This window comes from Varroa destructor, unplaced genomic scaffold (assembly GCF_002443255.2).
Source record: "Varroa destructor unplaced genomic scaffold, Vdes_3.0 BEIS01000002.1, whole genome shotgun sequence".
NCBI lineage: Eukaryota > Metazoa > Arthropoda > Arachnida > Mesostigmata > Varroidae > Varroa > Varroa destructor.
In genome coordinates, this window is record NW_019211455.1 from 18115612 (window position 1) to 18130876 (window position 15265).

Sequence of the window (15265 nt, forward strand, 5' to 3'; positions counted from 1 at the left end):
TATGACTCAAAAAGCTCGCAAATATATGCTGTGGTAATCAGAAAACCCACATTGTATTGCTCGTAACTTGTGGATCATTTTTAAATCAAATGAACGGATCAAAACGTTGGTATGAGTCATGAAACCGCACAACTGCTATCTAATCAAAGTTAGTGAGATCAACAGAATTCTGGTTGAGATATCGCCTACAAAATGTGGAGCACGTGACCTCTATATACACATGGGCCTCGGGCGGAGATAATATGTCTAGAAAGCGTAATATGCATATTTTTTTCATAATTTATGTCATGACCAGATAATTTCAAATAATAAACAAAGATAAGTTTTCTTTACCTTTAAGTGAAACTCTTGAATGCTTAGGAAATTTTGCCCTAGAGATAATCAGGGGCAGTAGCAAAATGTTTCGCAGTAATTTTCTGAATTAACAACACAAATCCTTCAATAATTAAAGGGTGTAATAGGCAGGTGAGACTGCCGGGCCCAACTTAGCTTTTGCAATACTCAAGATTGTACCAAGCTGCATGTCATTTAATAATATGAAGTTTATGCAGTTTATAAATTTATCAAATTTCCACAAATACATTTTGAAACATACAAAAAAGTGCGGTTCGTTCAAAATCTACATAAAGATCGAGCAATGGTCAAGGAGTTCATGATAATTATGATGAAATATTGAGATGTAAGCATGTACATGCTGTGCACATTTAAATTCGCTCTATTTCCTCCTATCTTAACTCTTAGAGTATGAATCCTAAGCTATTGTACTATTGTTAAAAGTTTTAAATTTACCTATTAGTTGTACAAAAGAATTCCATCAATACATAGAGGCAACAGCTTTGGCAAGTTGCTGATTGTTCAGAGATAATACTAGTTTTTGCTGAATTTCTGGAGTACTTTTTACTGACCGGTTTGAAGTAATGCTCGGCGATGTCCAACGGGGTAGCTCTCTGAGTGGCACTAAGAACGCGGCCACGAAGCAGCATAGCTCGAGCTCGTAGCTCATTTACAGTAACTGAGTTGTCTGCGTCCATTTCTGCCAGATCAGCCATTAATCGAGCACTCAATTGTTCCGTCATTATATCGTTGACATCCTGCGGTAAAAAAAATTGCATGTCTTTAGGCTTATAGGTGACACACACATACGGAATATATAAGAAAAAACGCCACGTACGTAAGTACCTTCAGCCCGTTCAATTGGAAGACCACATTGGCACATCAATAAATAAAGGGAACTAAAATAATAATATTAAATATTAATATTATTATACTATTTGTAATCAGATCTTAAGATTTCTGGCAAGAGAAAGACTTATCACTATCCTCGTTCTAATTAATTATACATGTTGTGTCATAGTATACTATGGCAAAGCTTAACCCTTTGGCTTTTCAAGCGCCAATTTAGTTCATGCAACCTATTAACTAACAATTGGCCGTGGAACCACTATTTTAAAAGTAAGTTATTGGAGACTCATAAAACTAGTATGTAAGTGAAGTCAATAAATGCCAACAAATAAGTGCCAAAGTTCAAGTTTACTAGTCAAGGCATTAAATTGCGTTAGTTTTTAAGCCTAAAGCTGGTTAGGTTGTTCATTTATTCAGCTTGGATAGCTACAAGCAGCACAAACTAGATTTTGGGTATACAATGAGGTATGAATGTAGAAATGGCCATTTCTTATAATTAGTAGATTTAGACTAAGAGCATTCCCTGACTATAAGTGATGTGTGGAGTTATAAAAAGCTACTAAACGTATCTGCTGCAGGGAAGGTTAACAAAAAAAATCAAGGTTTTGATTGATTTACCTTTTAAATGAACAAATGGCTCTAAGTAATAATAGCGGTAAATGCGGATAGTATGTTTTCACGAGTGGACGCTTGTAAAACTTTCGGAAAACTTAGGAAGAATTAAACTATAAAATGGAACTTCAAATAAGAACTCCATTACAATACAGGCTTTGCCACTACTGTTACTGGCGAGCAGGCACCGTAGTTGAATACCAATAAAGAACGATTGACACTCGATAATATTATTGTTGCATTATTTCAACGGAAAATTAGTTGGTTCGGTACTCTTGATGCACGACAATTTCTATTTATATCACTCTGAAGGATGTATCAGTTACTTACAATAATTATTTTTACAGATGTTCTACAGGTATGAACTTTTTTGCGGGTAATCAGAACAGGCACGCGTAAACGGAACAAAAATAGAGTACATGTTTATTTTTCCATCTTTGAAAACAAAACAACAGCAACACCACATAGATTCGTATGCGTAGAAGGCTCCTGTGATTACGATACGGGGGATATACAAAAAATCAATCGATATTACAATATACAGATTCATCCTGACCCGTGTTGATATTGTAGGCATCTTTGATCGCTTCACATAGATGGATTAACGTACATTGAGTTATTATATATATATATGTATAGAAGGATACGAATATATCCTTCTGATAATCCGAAATGCTGATATTTGTGACAGTTCGAATTAGGCACCGATTGGAGCACACAGCATGGCAGAGGACAGTAGCACATATAATAACGGACGTCTCCGAACGGGTTCATTATCGAAAAACAAGTAGATTTGTTAAAGTTGGTCGGGACCTGTCTAAGTGCAAACTCTATTCAACTCGTGCGCATTTCTATAGTACTAGACATAAGTATAACCCGTGCGACATGTAAACACGCAGGATCGACGCATGACGGATCTTCATTGCGTTCTCTGGGAACTCTAAAAAACAGTCACCTTACATGCGCTTTATTGCGACCACTTAAGGTCGATCATTAACGATCGATGCTGAACTGATTCGGTTCAAGTAATTTGGTTTCGGTGCATTTTCTAGGGTGCATGTCATGTTCTTATGTTGTATGACCCCGTTCCTTTTTGGGTGATAGAAGTGATAGACGGGTCAAAGATGAAATGGGCGAACGTGAGGGCGACAGAAGTTCCATCGCAAGCCCAGTTGTAGGGTTTTGCATGACGGCAGTTTCCGGAGCGACCAAAGGCGTTCCAGGCCGATCTTGGCCCTGGGCCTTTAGAGCGGCAGCAACCATGAGCAGAGAGCGCGACGATGACGTCGACGATCGTGCTTTGGTGGTAATACCGGCAGTCGGCTGGTGGGAAATCTCTTCAACCCGACGCCTTTTTGAAGGCGACGAACATATGCTACCCCAGCTGACTCGACGCTCCCTAACGGAATCCTGTTTTTTTCTTTGGGCAATATCTCGCATGGCGGACTTCAGCATAGCGGTTGCGCGCTTTTCCTTATCTGCTAGCCAGGAGTCAACGGCGCTAGCTGATGATCCGGGGTGCCGATTTGGTTTACGCTCACGAGTGGAACTTATTTTCTCTTGCACTGAGGCCGAGTCACCATCGAAATAACGAGTTCGCTCGGCATACGACCTTCTGGGAGTACTTCGCGATGCGGTGCCCATGGGTCGCCTGCTCTGATTTATATGTGGGGTACTTGAGCCCCAGGACTGCCCCGATTTCGCTCTAACAGGGCTAGCAGCCAACATCTTCAAACTTCGTTGCACACTAGGGCTCATCAGAGGCGTTGGCATCAGAAACCGGTGTTCTTTACTTGTCTCAATCTGAGAGTCAAGAGCCGCCGGCCGTCGAGGGTCCGTTGATGGAGTTCGGAGCTCATCTGTGAGCGACTCCGGTGATGTAACTGAGTGCATTCTATGATGATTCACCCGAACAGTTGGCGTTCTTGCTGTATTGCTGGCTATTCGTTTTGTGCATGCAACCAGCACGGACGAAGTCTGCCCGTCTGGCAACCTAGCTGCATAGTTGTGCATACAACTCTTAATCGGACTTATTGCAGAAGTCAGCTGGTCTCTTTCTGACTCCATTTGAACACCTCTATCACATGTAAACTTTTCCGTTTGTGTGGCGCGACTCACAAAATCAACCACGTGCGGCATTACGTGACTTTCTGCTGGTGTTCTACCCATTGGACTAATTACTGCAGCCTTTTGTTGGAGGCGCGGACTACGGCGCACTCTCACGGCAGCCTCAACCATCTCAACGTCCTGAGACATTGCTGTGCGTCAACTTGTCAACACGAAGGAACTATGGCGGCCGAAATAGGACCGCTGCTCACAAATACGCTGGCTGCAATAACAAACACAAGTCACTCTGAATTCGTTCGTCCGCTACTGAATTACAGCAGATGCTCACTATTAGAGAAGATGGAGTTCACATACGTTCATCATAGCATCATCCGTTTGATGGCCTTTTTTCTCTAGACGACATAGAACATACGCGAATAGATCCGGTGCACGAATGTACCACTTGAACGTGAACGTTGTTCGGTGTGAACAGGTTCGTTTACATCGAAATGAGTTCATTGGGAACAGACGAATGTATGTAGCCAGACCGCACTGGGCAGCAATGAACCAGCATAGTGCACGTTAACCAATGCGTAATCATCGTTTTACATTGGCAAACAAACAAAGAAAATCAACGAATGCTTACCTACAAAAGAGGTCAATGAAGAGTTGCGGTCCAACCCAAAGCAAAGTCAATATATATTAAAAGTTTTTGCAAGATCATCCATGAGCACAAGATGTAGAAAAGCATTCTCAGAATGATAATTTGATGATAAACAGTGACGAATATTTGCAGACAATGCCTCGAGCAAATTGAATTTATGCTAGATAAACTAAAACAAGATAGACAACCATATGTCTTTGAACGCGACTTCAGATCAATCAAAATTTTGTCAATATATTTATCTATATATATATAGATATAGTAAGGTATATATAGGGTATACTATATCTATATATATATATAGATATAGTAAGGTAATACCCAACTTACAAAAAATGGTATGGTATGCGAATTCAGGCAGACATGCAGACAGAGGTAGCCAGTGCACTAATGTATAGCCTTAATATACTCGAGCACGCTGCTTTAGCCATTTCCTTTCCTAAAAGACACAATAATGTATGCCACGACAATAACAACGTATCTCCATCGAAAAAATAAAACAACAGAAAGCACCTCATTGAACTCACGATATGGGCCTGAGTGGCAGCTTGAAGGTAAGCGAAGCGCAGTTTATCGGAGTCCCGTACACCCTCGAGCTGCAGAAGAGCAGCGCGGGCCAAGTTCAACTTTGATGATTGCACGGCAGCAGTGCCATACCCTAATAGATGTTCTCCTACATCGATGTGCGGTAGGGTCCTGAGAAAATGAAGTTTACAGATACTCAGTGAATACACGTTTCAGCTACATGTACTCTACTGCTTAGTAAAAGTGAATTAATATCTTATACAACAGTAATAATATTACTTTCTTAGACCTGCGAACAATTTAGAGGTGTGTAGAGGCTTTACTTATAGACGCTGTTTAACTGCAACTAGAAAAATCGACTACATAACGGGGCCGAAATAAAAGTTGACCATTGATTTATTAAGGTTGACCTATAAGTATAAATTTCGGTAATAGTCTTTATTGCATTTCGTCTTTTTTTAGGAAATCCCGTTAGAAAAGAAAATTGAATCTAAGTTAATATTAACTATCCCTAAAAACAGAAGAAACGTATAAAATAGTTATAACCGTATTGTGACAGAAGCACGGCACATTAACTTTTATTCTCTTCCATTTCTCAGAAGTTGATCTACGCGAAACTTACTTGAATATTGCCGTTTTAAGCCAAAGATATTCTTCAGATATCTCAAAGGGTATCTCCCGTTTGAATCGACGTTCGCTAGCACTGGTAAAGCTATCCCAGGCCCCTGCAGTGCTTACACCGCCAGCGTACTTACGAGACTCCAAATAGCCTTGAAGCAATTGCACCTGATCGACGCGCACTAAGAACCGAATAACCTCATAAGTTATATTTAAATTAGTGTTGGCCGCCTTCAATATTAGTGCGTTTGTGCACGCTTTTACAGCCTGTTCCAGCAGCTGGCCGTCCGCTGAGCTAATTCCGATTAGGCCAAGCATCGTTGACTCTCGGAACGACATCACTGGGTTTCCATCCTCCGAACTAAAAGCAGATGAATGGTCCTGTTGGTTAGCTTAGGGGTTATCTACTAGCTTAAACAGAAAGACAAATATGCAACTGCAAAAATTACACCAACAGCAACCTTTGGTGTCCCCCACTGAATAGTACGACGAATTTTCTACATTTGCGAAACTGTGGTAATGGGTTTAGTCCCAAATCTTCGAATCTATTTGTCAAAGAAACCTACACAAAGACAGCAGGCAATACTGAATACGAAGAAGTAAAAGATAAGGTAAGTGATTCAATAAATGACAACTTTTTTTCCTTTTATCAAACCCTAGTAATGGAGGGAATAGCACTTACACCTGGTCCCATTCTCCAAGTCGGAACGCACAATCCACCGCGTACTGCTCGAACGTTCGAACAATACTGTCAGAGCCTGATCCAAGCCGTACCATATCTCGGAGAGCGCGAAACTCCCCTTTTTCGAAGAGAATCTCCAGATGATTAAACGGTTGCCCTAATGCCCTTCGTACCACGTCGTCACTTGCTCGACGGGAAAAACAGCCGAAAAGACTATCGCGAACCCCCAAAGCTTCGCAACATCGCACTAGAATCTTCTAAGTTTACAATTAAAAGCTATGTTACTTCCAAACTGCTGTTTTCTAAATAAATTTAATATTATTTCATAAATATTCAGGTTACACACGACATTCTATGTGAAATACACAAAGGACTGTAAGCAATCTTGTTAATATATTCAACGTTAAGCGCGTTTCCCGCCTACCTGAACAGCTGACATGTTCACTTTGCCGTCGTATTCGTGAAACGCGACTGGATGACGCTTACCCTCCCGAGCGTTAAATCGCTCCCACCATAAAGTAAGGAGCAATAATGAGCTTTCGTGGAGGCCACAAAGGCAAGCTGTCTGAGCGACTGCCATTAAATCAATTTGGTCGATGCTTTCCCCATGTAAATGAAGAAGACAAACAAACTGCACTAGCCTCGTGTAAATGATTTTAGCTCCAGGGGTCCATGAGCCTTCCAGATTAACGTTTCCCACTTGGCCAAACGCTTTAGTAACCAAATCGTTCAGCAGAGGTCTCCCGTTGACCTGCGCATGAACGCAGTACATAACACTCGGAAAGATATCGCTGTGGACAAAGCAGTGTATGCAAAATATAACAAGTTGATAACAATTTTTTTTTTAACTGAATATACTCGCTAAATACGACAGAAGAGAAAAAGCAATTATATTTTATAAACAAAATCACAACCGATGAAGTAATTCGGCATAAAAAGTAGTTTATAGACTAAGTAGAAAAATATTTTCTTTTTTTTTTCTTCATCACCATTATTCAATATTCATGCCCATTATAAGCTAATTAATATTTCGTAGTCACTGGCTTACGAGCACAACTTCTCGTCGCATTGGCATAACGGCATGATTGTCATAAGAAACGTATCAACGCTGGCAGCAATAAGAATCTCAGTGGCTTCACGGAACCATGATCCCTCGTTTTGTTCGGTGCCGATGCGCAATACAAACGAAGCCAAGTCGAAGTCAGATCTTTGCGCGTCCGCTTCATCGAAATGGATAATGGGTAGAACCCGTTTGCCCTTTTGTGATTTGAATGCTGCCACATGGTCAGCGAGAAGGCTGTTTTTGGAGTCGAACGATGAGGTGATTTCTACTCCAATGTCACCCCTAAACAATTCGACCAGGCAATCTGTGAGAACATTTAGGTGAGATTGTGAGCCCGATTGAAGTGCGGAGAGCAGACGTTCTACGATTCGGTGCTGCGCAAAAGACACGATAACGCCACTACCGGCCGCTCCATCGGCATCAGGAAGACATAGGTATGGCAGTGGCGGATTGTCGAACTCGTGCAGAAAAGGCCGCAGCGTCCAAGACTGTAACGGCACCGCTCCTAGTGTGTCAAGGCAGGAAAAAATTGCTGCCGTCTCCTATAAACAGTGGTGTATAATTTAGAATTTGTAGGCTATGAATGTTCAAGGAACTATAAAAAGGCTATTTATTCGATTGACCAAAGAATTCCGATGGTCTGATACTACTCCTATAACTGTTACATGAGGATGCTAAATCAATGAATATTATCCCGTTTGTCATTCGCTCTTCGTGTAATCGTGTTCTGTTTTTGTAATTTGTTTCAGTTTACACAAGAATAGCCTTGCAAGAAATTACCTGCTCAATAGAAATGCCATGGGCAAAACAGCATAAGCATATAGGTCAAGCGTCATTGCAACGCTGTTGAGCAATTTTTCTGAAAAATACTACTAATCTATCATGAATGTTACTATTCCTGTACCATATAATATGAAACAATACTGCCGATGTGAGGTCGGATTACCGGTCCTGAAGACGTCTTTAATCGGTCAAGGATCACAGCCAAAAGGACGTAGCCTGGATACTCTTTAATTGAAATGTCTTGCGCTTGTAGCTTGAGTCCGTTATGTTCTACCATCGAGAAGAGTGATCGCCGCAGCTCGGGATGACGAAGGATGCGGGCCAAAAGTCTCACAGGGTGAACGCTTTGATCATTGGTCATGTAGAAGTATACGCTACGTATCTAACCGTACCCAAAATAATCGCAAAACAAGCGTAAATAACACGGGCACTTGTTATTAAACAGCATATGTCACACTATTGAATGGCGGTGTACAAATGATCAGCACCTAATCGTGATGATTTCAAAAATAGGTTGAAATATCTCCGCGCGATTGATCAACAAAAAAACAGACAGAAATTTAACTCAGATTGTCTCATAAGCAAGCTTAGAATAGAAATATTTCAAGTAGTACGTGCGATACTGTCTTTAACCACTCTTTAGGATGGAGAATCACCTCTTCCAACATGAAACAATCTTGTGTGTTTGCCTACGTCCGATTTCGAATCCAGACAATTTTACATGCCCCCTAAATTTAGTACAAAAACACCATATCATCGTACCACTACGAGAACTGTTTGAGTCGTCTGCATGCAAATTTCATATGTATTTATATATCGATTCTAAGAAACTACACAAAACGACAGAGCGTAAGATAAAAAAAAAACTAATAAAGCAGTTATACGAGGCATCCACTCAACTTTGATTGATTAATCCGTGCAGTGCATTACTCAAAACATTTTAACTTACAAGCGATATCATATCGTTAAGTTTTAGCGATCCCGCGAGACCATCGGGTCGAAACACAACTAGATCTGTTAGAGCGCCTATGCGGGCAAAGAGACACCGGGTTAAATCGTCATCGCGTAGACGTTCTGTCACAGCCAAGGCGGGCGCGATCAGGAGTGTCGTATCTGTGCCCAAGTCGAGTAGTGCGGCCAGAGCAGGCACACAGTCCTGTCGAATATCAGGCTCATCAGAAAAATCGAGCAGCAGCTGACAACAACGAGCGAACAGCATTGATGTTGCAGCTGGCAGAGCACAGCCTGCACTATTACCACCGTATCTTGCCAATGGTATGACAATGTAGGTGACGATAAATGTAAGGCATTTCATACATCGGACCCTGTATTTTTTTAGGATACATAAAAAAACAGAATATAGTAACGAGGATACAGTATTTAATATATTGATAATAACTCTTGTGAAGTATGACTATTTATTATACTAAATGAAAAATCTCAGAGGTTCCTCTTTCTTCTTTTTGTGTCAAGAACCATCACATCGAAGCGAGCCGATAGACAATTTATGATTTAAGCAAAAAGGTTGTAATAGCTCTTTGGTGGCACCAACACAACTATAATACCCCACTTTTGTTTCTAACCTTTAGTTAAGGTTTTGCATAGCATTTACGCTTGTATCGGTAGAATATACAACGGAACCCTTTTTTTTAAACCTACAGCATATGTTAGTTGATACTAACGGGTTATGGATCAGTTGAGGTGACGAGACCACGTTCGCAATTAGCTGTAGTAATTTTGCTTGGGGGACAGTCTTCAGAGTGAACGGCATCCATGGCTCAATTGATTCTACTTCTTGCGGCAGTTGAGTATTCTGCAATAATGAGGCTGCTCTACCCAAAGCCATCGCAACGGCGTCCGCTTCAAAAGTCACTTCTATGTCATCCAGTTCCGAGCTATCAAAACAGCATATATCTAAAATTATTAATTTGTCTCAAATTTTTTTTTAAATGCACTTATGTTGCGATTCATGTATGTATAATTGATCATTCGCTTAAACCGATCTTATGGCTTATTGGAGTAAGTGAAAGTTTAAGTCCATGAAATTTTTAAAGAGGTTCTCTAACCCTACAATATGCAATCGTGTTTTCATGGCCGATGTAATCTTTCAATATGTTCAACACAACTAATTTCACGAGAGTACTTAACGAACTATATCACGAAAACTAAATGGATACTTACCTTGCCCGTAACGACAAAATGATTCGCGTATAAACTGGAATCAGAAATTCGGCCATTTTTTTATCCACTTCCAGCGACCTTGTCAATTCGGCGAAAAACCTGGAATTTTCTTTGTTGAGAAGGCAGCATGCGGCTACCGGCGCAAAGTAAGTTGCTAATGAACCCCCAAACGCACCTCGAATCGCATCACGCGCTTCAGTATTGCCTAACATAAGAAGTGTCGGAAACACGATGTGACCAAATTTGCTGTCAAAAAAAATAAAGAAAGAGGAAAGTCAGAAACTTTTAAATCAATCTAGTATAGACCTTGGAGATCTTGCGTTCATTGTATATAGAAATCATCGGATACCTATGGGTGTATAAGCATGTTCACATATGCGTGTCTCTACTGAGTAACTTCTTAATATCAGGCTATTTGATCTATTCAATTTAGCCATAAAAGCATTTCACTCAGTTCTAAACCACTTCAAATACACTTTTTCCCTAACCAAATTTTTTTTCGAGAATGCAGACAATTGAATTGCTATGTTGTGTAGATACTCGATAGCTGTTTACCTCATAAAATGTCTCACGTCCTTACTAATGAAGAATGGAAAGCTTTTATCCGTCTCGTCCATTTCGAATGTGCACATAAACCGCTTATGCCATACCACAAGTAGCTGCGATAAATGTTGATTCAGCAGTTCATCAATATCTCCCATACTGCGAAACAGCTCCAAAAGATTCTCATCCAATAGACATTTCGCCCTCCATAGACGACAGCAGTTGGCAAGCGACTGCGCCGTAAGACGCGGTGCAGTCAGTCTTAGCTGACTAAGAATTCTACCGAATAGAGTCACGCTCGACGAAAGTTTTTCGGTGAAGTTCTCCTTCGAGTTTGATACCTTACTATCCGATTGCATCTGTTGTTCCTGCACGTTCTCAATGATACCCTTTGTAAAAGTGCCGTATGAGTCAAACATTAGGTCGAGCAAGAGCTTTTTCGAATTTAAGGAGAGTTCAGGGTGAGAGAACAGTGGAGGTATTTGTATTGACACCTCCTTCCTAATATGGTACGCAGGACAGTTGACATTCTCAACAAGGAGTTCAACGATGCCGATACGGCAATCTTCGCCAGAGGGATTAAAATAAAGCCACTGTTTTTTTGGGTCGATGTCAACCGCACTCCTAAGCACGTTGAGAACGGCTTTTCCAAACATCGTATTATGAGTTTGAAACTCTTGAAAACTCACGATAAGTCTGCGGATGAGATGGCGAGCTAAAATTGTGACCTGCGTATCTCTATCATTATAAACACTTGCCGAGCAGAGAATGTAATTTTTGATAGAAGGCATTATTAATTCAATTAGATCCGGCTTATTAAACGTAAGCTCAAGCTGTGTCCTGAAATGGTCATATATGAAAAGCCACATAAAAGTTCAACAAAGCAACTTTTATTTCCTTTTTAAATAATCTCGAATAATGCGATAGGGTTGTATGACAAAAATATTGTATCATGGGAGTTACCAAATAGTTTCGATCAGACCACTAAGATATTATAAGATAGTTTTTTAATGGCTGTTGAAATGACAAGGAGGAACAACTTACTTGAGCATCGCTCCTATTTGTTCCAAAAGCTGATCATCGTCCTCCTTCCAAAGACACTGTTCCTGTAGAAGAGGCTGCACCAACAGAGCTAAAATCCGTACCATTAGTGGACCCTTGAGTCTTTCCTCAGGTAAATTTGCTAAAATTTCGAGCAGTCGTTGAATATCTGAACGAGCCCGTTCGATTCGAGTTTGCTCAGCAGATTTGCATTGTACAAGGATGTGTAGAGAAAGAAAACGACACATCGCGGACAACTTTTTCAGCTCTTCGTCTAGCCGCATCCCATCGCAATCAGCTGTTTAAGAACAGAAGGACGCACATGTGTGGAAGGAAATTAGTACGAATGCCATCAAGCGTCTCAAATACATACAATTTTTTACTTAACATGCAAAGTAAGCTGAGTCACATGTCAGAAAGGTTAAGGATTTTAGCTCATGTACAGCTAAACATATAGGTAGCACGCATTCTACAACATATTGTATTTCCGCTCGAAATAATGCAATTTTGAAATTCGCTAGGATCGTTTCCAAGTAGTTGAATTACCTGAGCGTGAGTAACCAACTCTCTAAGGTTATTGTTGGCAATAAGCAATTTTGAATCTGACCTAACAGAGTGGTCCGCAATGACATTACCGCGCCTGTTAGGCAGCCACGATGTGCCATTTTCTTACGTATATTAGTACAATGTTGCAGACTTCTCTTACTATGATTAGCAGATAATATGTGAATTCGCTCTCACAGAAACTGGGACACGTCCGAATAAACTTACGCTCATCTGAGGGGGGTAAATCAACGCCCATCGCCATTTCAAGTTGAGTGCGACTACTGCTTAGAAACTTCTCGGTGAGCTCTCTGAGGACTGCTTGCACGAACGGCGCAAAGTTGAATTTGATCACCCTGTTAATGAAGTGATCACGACAATCTTGTAGCAATTCAATAATACACATTAGCTCATCGTGTGTTAGTGTTAAAGACTTCATACGATCCCGAAGAGCCTCCTGGACTCCAACCATCAATGGTTCCAACATTGCAGGCTGATTTCGGACCCGGCAGATTTTCAAAATGAATAACACTGCCACGTAGAGAAAATGCACGCTCTCATTCATACAAGAGTTTAGCCGATGACATACTTCATCAACGATATGTGGAAGGCATTCTACTGTTAATTTTCCAGGACCGAAGGCGCAGGACGTCCGTTTAAGGCACAATGCGAGGATGATGTTAGCTTTCATCGCTAGCTGATTCGTGTTTAAACCGAATATCCATTCAAGCGGCTGATAGCGCTCCTGCGAGATCTGGTTGTGGATGCAAAGCTTCCTTAAAACAACCATCCCTTTTTCAGATTTTACATGATGTCCTCGAAAAAGGGCCTTTCGAACTGATGTTGTGTCGGTATTCGACTTAAAAATTAGGTCCATAATGGAATAGACATTATCAACGCAATGATTGGCATCAAGCGTCCGTACGAGAACGTCCAATACTTGTTGGGACGGATCACGATTATTTGCCTTTTGGAATATTAAGAGAGATTTGAGAACATCAATGAGATGTGCTCGAACATTGAGCGGCCGAACTAACACTTCGGAGCATACTTCCTTTATAAGACTCTCACACGCCCCTGGAGTGACTGTCGATGGACACTTCTCAACGTAGTTCTGCACTACTTCCAACCTACAGAAAAGAAACAAGTAAAGATGCATTGTTTAATAATATAAGTTAATATTCCTTGTGTAAATGCACAATTTATTCATCGATATTTTTCAAGAATAAATATTTATCGTATTTCGACAGAATTTTTCAAGACACTTAAGTAAAAGCTGTTAGTTTTTGAACGCAAAAATCATTGTATTTATGTAAATGTAATATACCAAAGGCTAGTAGCGCCCAGATCATTTCGAGCTTTCTTATAATTGTCGAAACCGGCAAGCACTCCTAACTCAAATGTGGTAACCTTCAATCGTTTAGAGGCACTGTTTGCATCATTGGATGACGGCCCATCTCCGCTTCTGTGCTTGTCTAACGTAAACCTGAAATAAGGTAATGTTGATTTTTAGAGATTAACGATTACATTTACTAAGGCTTACTTTAGGGTCAAATCTGCTTCACAGACCATGTGGAACCTATCTGGTCATTTTACTTCTCCGATTGCAATATGACAGGCCACACTATTATGTTTATGTAAAACATCAAGAAAATAACGAAAGCTTTAATAGCGGGATTACTAACAAATTTAATCCTGACTTTCATGCTAATGTCACGAAAAGTACGGTTTTGTGTGTGACCACGATTTCTATGTTGTTGGCAACAGACAGGAACATCTCGTCATCTCATTTGTATTCGAGTGTCAGTATCTGTAATGGAACTCATCTTGAATTGCAGAACAGTTTCCACATTGGTTTACCGTAGATTAGAAAATAGGTATTTCCTATTTGAACTATGGCGGTCGACATTGAAACCATTTTTACGAGATTAAAATAGCCTGCGCTCTTAATATATATACTACTTATACACCGGTAACCACTAAACGCTGACCAAAAGAAACGTTACTACTTAATAATACTAGTAGTTGTTTTGCTTAAAGAAATCGTATTATATCCAGTTATTTCTAGTGGCGTATGCGCGATGGCAGCTAAGTAAAAAAAAACAATGGGAACTTGATACAATGCAAAAAACTCAAAATAAGTAGAGGTAATTTCTTATCCATTCTACTTGCGAGCCGAATGAATTGAAGCAAAATTCATGTATGATAGTATGATTACTAACCTGTCTTTATCCTCCATTAATGTTGCAGCACAGGTTGCTAATGCAGCTGCAAGAATTGTTCTCAGCTGAGGACTATTACGGAGACGGCCGAAACGTAAGGCTTTCTCGGCAGTGTCTTGAGTCCATTCAAGAAGTAGAATCCTTGCTGCACGGTCACTAACTAGAGATATCTGACCCATTATTAGGAACAGCATGCCTTCCTATCGCCCAACAGAACGAGAAACACAAAATCAGTTACTTCACCCCATTCGGTCAATTCGAAGAGTGTAACGAAACGTAAATGGGGCTTTATATGGATGGCACGTATCTCAAATGTAGGAGGAAATACTAACGAGATGACTGTCTTTGCTGTCATGGCACGATTGGGCTGTTGGCACAAGAAGGGTATTCGCTAGTCTTGAAAACGTTGTAGGGTATTCTTCGCTGTAGCTTTCGCAGAGGAGACGCCATATGCCAAGCACGTGAAGCATAAGCCCCGTTGACGCTTGAGACCGACTGTAAATCGATAAGAAAAATCAAGGGCTAAAGTGCAGGCTAAAAACCCAAACATGTTTGTTATA

The 15265-nt window shown here is 40.5% G+C and overlaps 1 protein-coding gene across 11 annotated transcripts in view; it reads right to left on the reverse strand.

The window, feature by feature from the left end:
• The window catches only part of tefu (Serine/threonine-protein kinase tefu), a 34995-nt gene that overhangs the window by 9423 nt on the left and 10307 nt on the right, over positions 1–15265 (reverse strand). For 10 of the 11 annotated variants that reach the window (XR_015321667.1, XR_015321668.1, XR_015321666.1 and 7 more), the window contains exons 6-21: positions 15038–15200; positions 14706–14905; positions 13811–13969; positions 12712–13613; positions 11944–12238; positions 10912–11739; positions 10357–10602; positions 9858–10070; positions 9125–9500; positions 8339–8557; positions 7378–7934; positions 6754–7120; positions 6330–6586; positions 5652–6008; positions 5032–5200; positions 906–1091 (exon numbers count right to left, since the gene is read on the reverse strand). Coding sequence is in view for 8 of the 11 variants with exons in the window: in XM_022793508.2 (XP_022649243.1) it covers positions 906–1091; positions 5032–5200; positions 5652–6008; positions 6330–6586; positions 6754–7120; positions 7378–7934; positions 8339–8557; positions 9125–9500; positions 9858–10070; positions 10357–10602; positions 10912–11739; positions 11944–12238; positions 12712–13613; positions 13811–13969; positions 14706–14905; positions 15038–15200 (5494 nt within the window). In the remaining 3 variants the exon portion in view is untranslated. The remainder of the gene's footprint in view (positions 1–905; positions 1092–5031; positions 5201–5651; positions 6009–6329; positions 6587–6753; positions 7121–7377; positions 7935–8338; positions 8558–9124; positions 9501–9857; positions 10071–10356; positions 10603–10911; positions 11740–11943; positions 12239–12711; positions 13614–13810; positions 13970–14705; positions 14906–15037; positions 15201–15265) is intronic. The other variant, XM_022793513.2, reaches the window with a different exon arrangement.